A 2,461-nucleotide genomic window follows, 5' to 3' on the forward strand; every position below is an offset into this window, starting at 1 on the left:
TTTGTTTTTAATGCTATAATTGAGCATGCTAGACCAAGACTTACCACTGGGCGACTAGAATTATACCTGGGTAATAATTTAGATGATTCAACATTTGAGAAATTGGACACAATTTCAATTTGCTCTGATTTGGAAGAGAAATACCCTTTGTAAATGGTTACTTCACTGGAAAGAGAGAGATATGATCATACCCCTTTAATACTGGATACTGAATAACAAATCATAAACCTGCTCTAATTAGATATGATAATTCTTGTGCACTAATAGAGGATTTAAATGTTGTACCGTGAAACCTTGGAATGCTAGATATTCTGGTGCAACATTGTGATTTGGCAGTATAAATTGAGAATGCTTAGGAGAAAATTAAGATGGTGGGATAAAAATGTTACTGCTTGGTACAGGCTTGATGCTATTAATAAACACTTTGAACTATTTGGACTCATTGTTGATGCTAGGCTCAAGCAGAAAGAGTTTAGGGATAAATTAAACAGATTTTTGAAATCGGAGGAGTTAAAATGGTTGCAAAGATGTAAGGAGAAAGAAATTAAATAAGGGGACTCTAACACTGGATATTATCAAGTTAAGGCCAATAGTAGGAGAAGACAGAACATTATTGCTTCTTTGGACCAGGAAGAGGAGCTATTAGGAAGGACGACGACCGCGGTCGGAGGAACACCGAGACGTGCAACCGGACCTTGCCACCCCCAGTAGAACTTCTCGCCGCTGTGGTAGGGACCGAAAGCGCGAAAACAGGCCGGGGCACTCAGGCGAGACTCCGCCGCGGCCATGCCCTAGAAACACCGTGGAGGAAGGCCTCGTCGCCGCCATCATCCCACGGCAGCGGCGGCTAGGGTTAGGAACGGGCTGTGTTTCCTGTGGAGTCAGATGCGAGACCTCTGCCTTTTCTATTAAGCACAACTAATGGCACCAATTACCATTATAAAACTGAACAAATATTTCTTTGCATTGCCACTGTAGCTTGCAACACCACCCAGCACAGATGACCAAAGTAAAGTTACCAATCTGGACGGCAAGCGGAAAGCACCTGTCTCTGACCAAAACATCTGGATCCCAACACATAACTTAAACATCTGACAAACACGCCAGGCTTGTAAGCTCACTAGTTAACTTCCCCTTGCTCTTGTCTTGGTTGACAGCATAAATCATGTTAATCCTATGGAAAAATAAAATCGAAAAGCCTACTGGTTTCATCAGACGACCACCTGATACCAATCAACACAAAAATGGCCAATCCAATCTTGGCCTGTGCTATGCCAGCTCTCACCGGTCGGTAACTGACTAATCACCAACTGCTGCCTCTCACGCGTCTCTGTATCTGGAATCTCTCTCCCTCTCTATGTACTACGTGTACATGTGTGTCGTCTCCGGCAGAAAGATGAACTCCCGCCGCTCGCGCGCTCTCGTTGCTCTGTTCAACACACGAAAGCCGGCGGGCCGGGGCTCGATGATGGATAAGGGTCGATCAGGAGGTGACTTTGGCGCGGGTGCACGGGGCGAAGGAGTAGCCGTGCTGCTGGTGGCCGCCGGCGTGCACGCGATGCGACGAGGAGTGCGAGTGCGCCATCTCCCTGTCGACGAGCGCGCGCAGGCGGAGGAACTCGTCGACGGAGCAGGGCAGCCGGAGCGGGCCGGCCGAGTCGTAGCCGTACGTGTCCCGCGCCGCCTCCAGAAGCCGCTCGAAGAGCGGGTGGTAGAGGTAGGCGATGGGGATGACGAACCGCCGGAACCCGTCGCCCTGCTGCTCCGGCTGGCCGACCCGCACCGCCAGCCACCCCTTCTTCACCTTCCCCCTCTTCTCCGCATGGTCCCCTTGCATGATGGTGGCAGCTCCCTCGCCGGCGGTCCAACTGCAGCCGCCCTCTCGCCGTCGCTGTCGCTGCTGGTGGTGGTGCTACGAGGTCACTGCTCTATAGCAGGTAGCTAGAGAGCCAAGGAGCCAATCCAGAGGTGTGTGTTCGTGTGTGTGGTTCGCGGCAATCGCGGTGGTTTTTATAGGACTTGCACGGCCCGTGCGGGCCGGGAGGAGATTGGGAGATTAGATTAGCCGGCGGTGCGTGGCGCACCCGTGCGCTGCCTGTCCGTCCTCGGGGCTTCCGTGTCGGGTCGGGACGGCGGGTGATGGATCCTGTGCGTCGCTGACACGGCGGCCCGTCGGAATAATCGGGTTACGGCGTCGGGGTCGCTGGCCGTTCCGGGCGACCGTCGCGTGCGCGTCAGGCCTCAGTTGCGGTGAGGGGGATGGGTAGGGTGGGGGTGGAGCCGTGCGCGCGAGTGGAAGGTGCGATGTGGTTTGGACGGACCGGAGAGGAGGAGGCGGCCGGCGGGTGGTGCACAGGTCGTACGTACGTCGTCCTTTGGCTGGCCCACGACGGCGGACTGGCCGTGGCAGGTGGAATTGTTTTAGGCGGATTGGCATGTTTGCTGTACGTGATTGCTGCCC

The 2,461-nt window shown here is 53.7% G+C and overlaps 1 protein-coding gene across 1 annotated transcript; it reads right to left on the reverse strand.

Moving 5' to 3' along the window:
• Positions 1 to 931: 931 nt before the first annotated feature.
• LOC119320033 (auxin-responsive protein SAUR32-like) lies at positions 932 to 1,985 on the reverse strand. The gene has a single exon (XM_037594181.1). It carries the CDS (start codon positions 1,835 to 1,837, stop codon positions 1,484 to 1,486), a length of 354 nt encoding a protein of 117 aa, XP_037450078.1. The 5' UTR covers positions 1,838 to 1,985; the 3' UTR covers positions 932 to 1,483.
• Positions 1,986 to 2,461: the final 476 nt, after the last annotated feature.

The sequence above is a fragment of the Triticum dicoccoides genome, chromosome 6B (genome assembly GCF_002162155.2).
Source record: "Triticum dicoccoides isolate Atlit2015 ecotype Zavitan chromosome 6B, WEW_v2.0, whole genome shotgun sequence".
NCBI lineage: Eukaryota > Viridiplantae > Streptophyta > Magnoliopsida > Poales > Poaceae > Triticum > Triticum dicoccoides.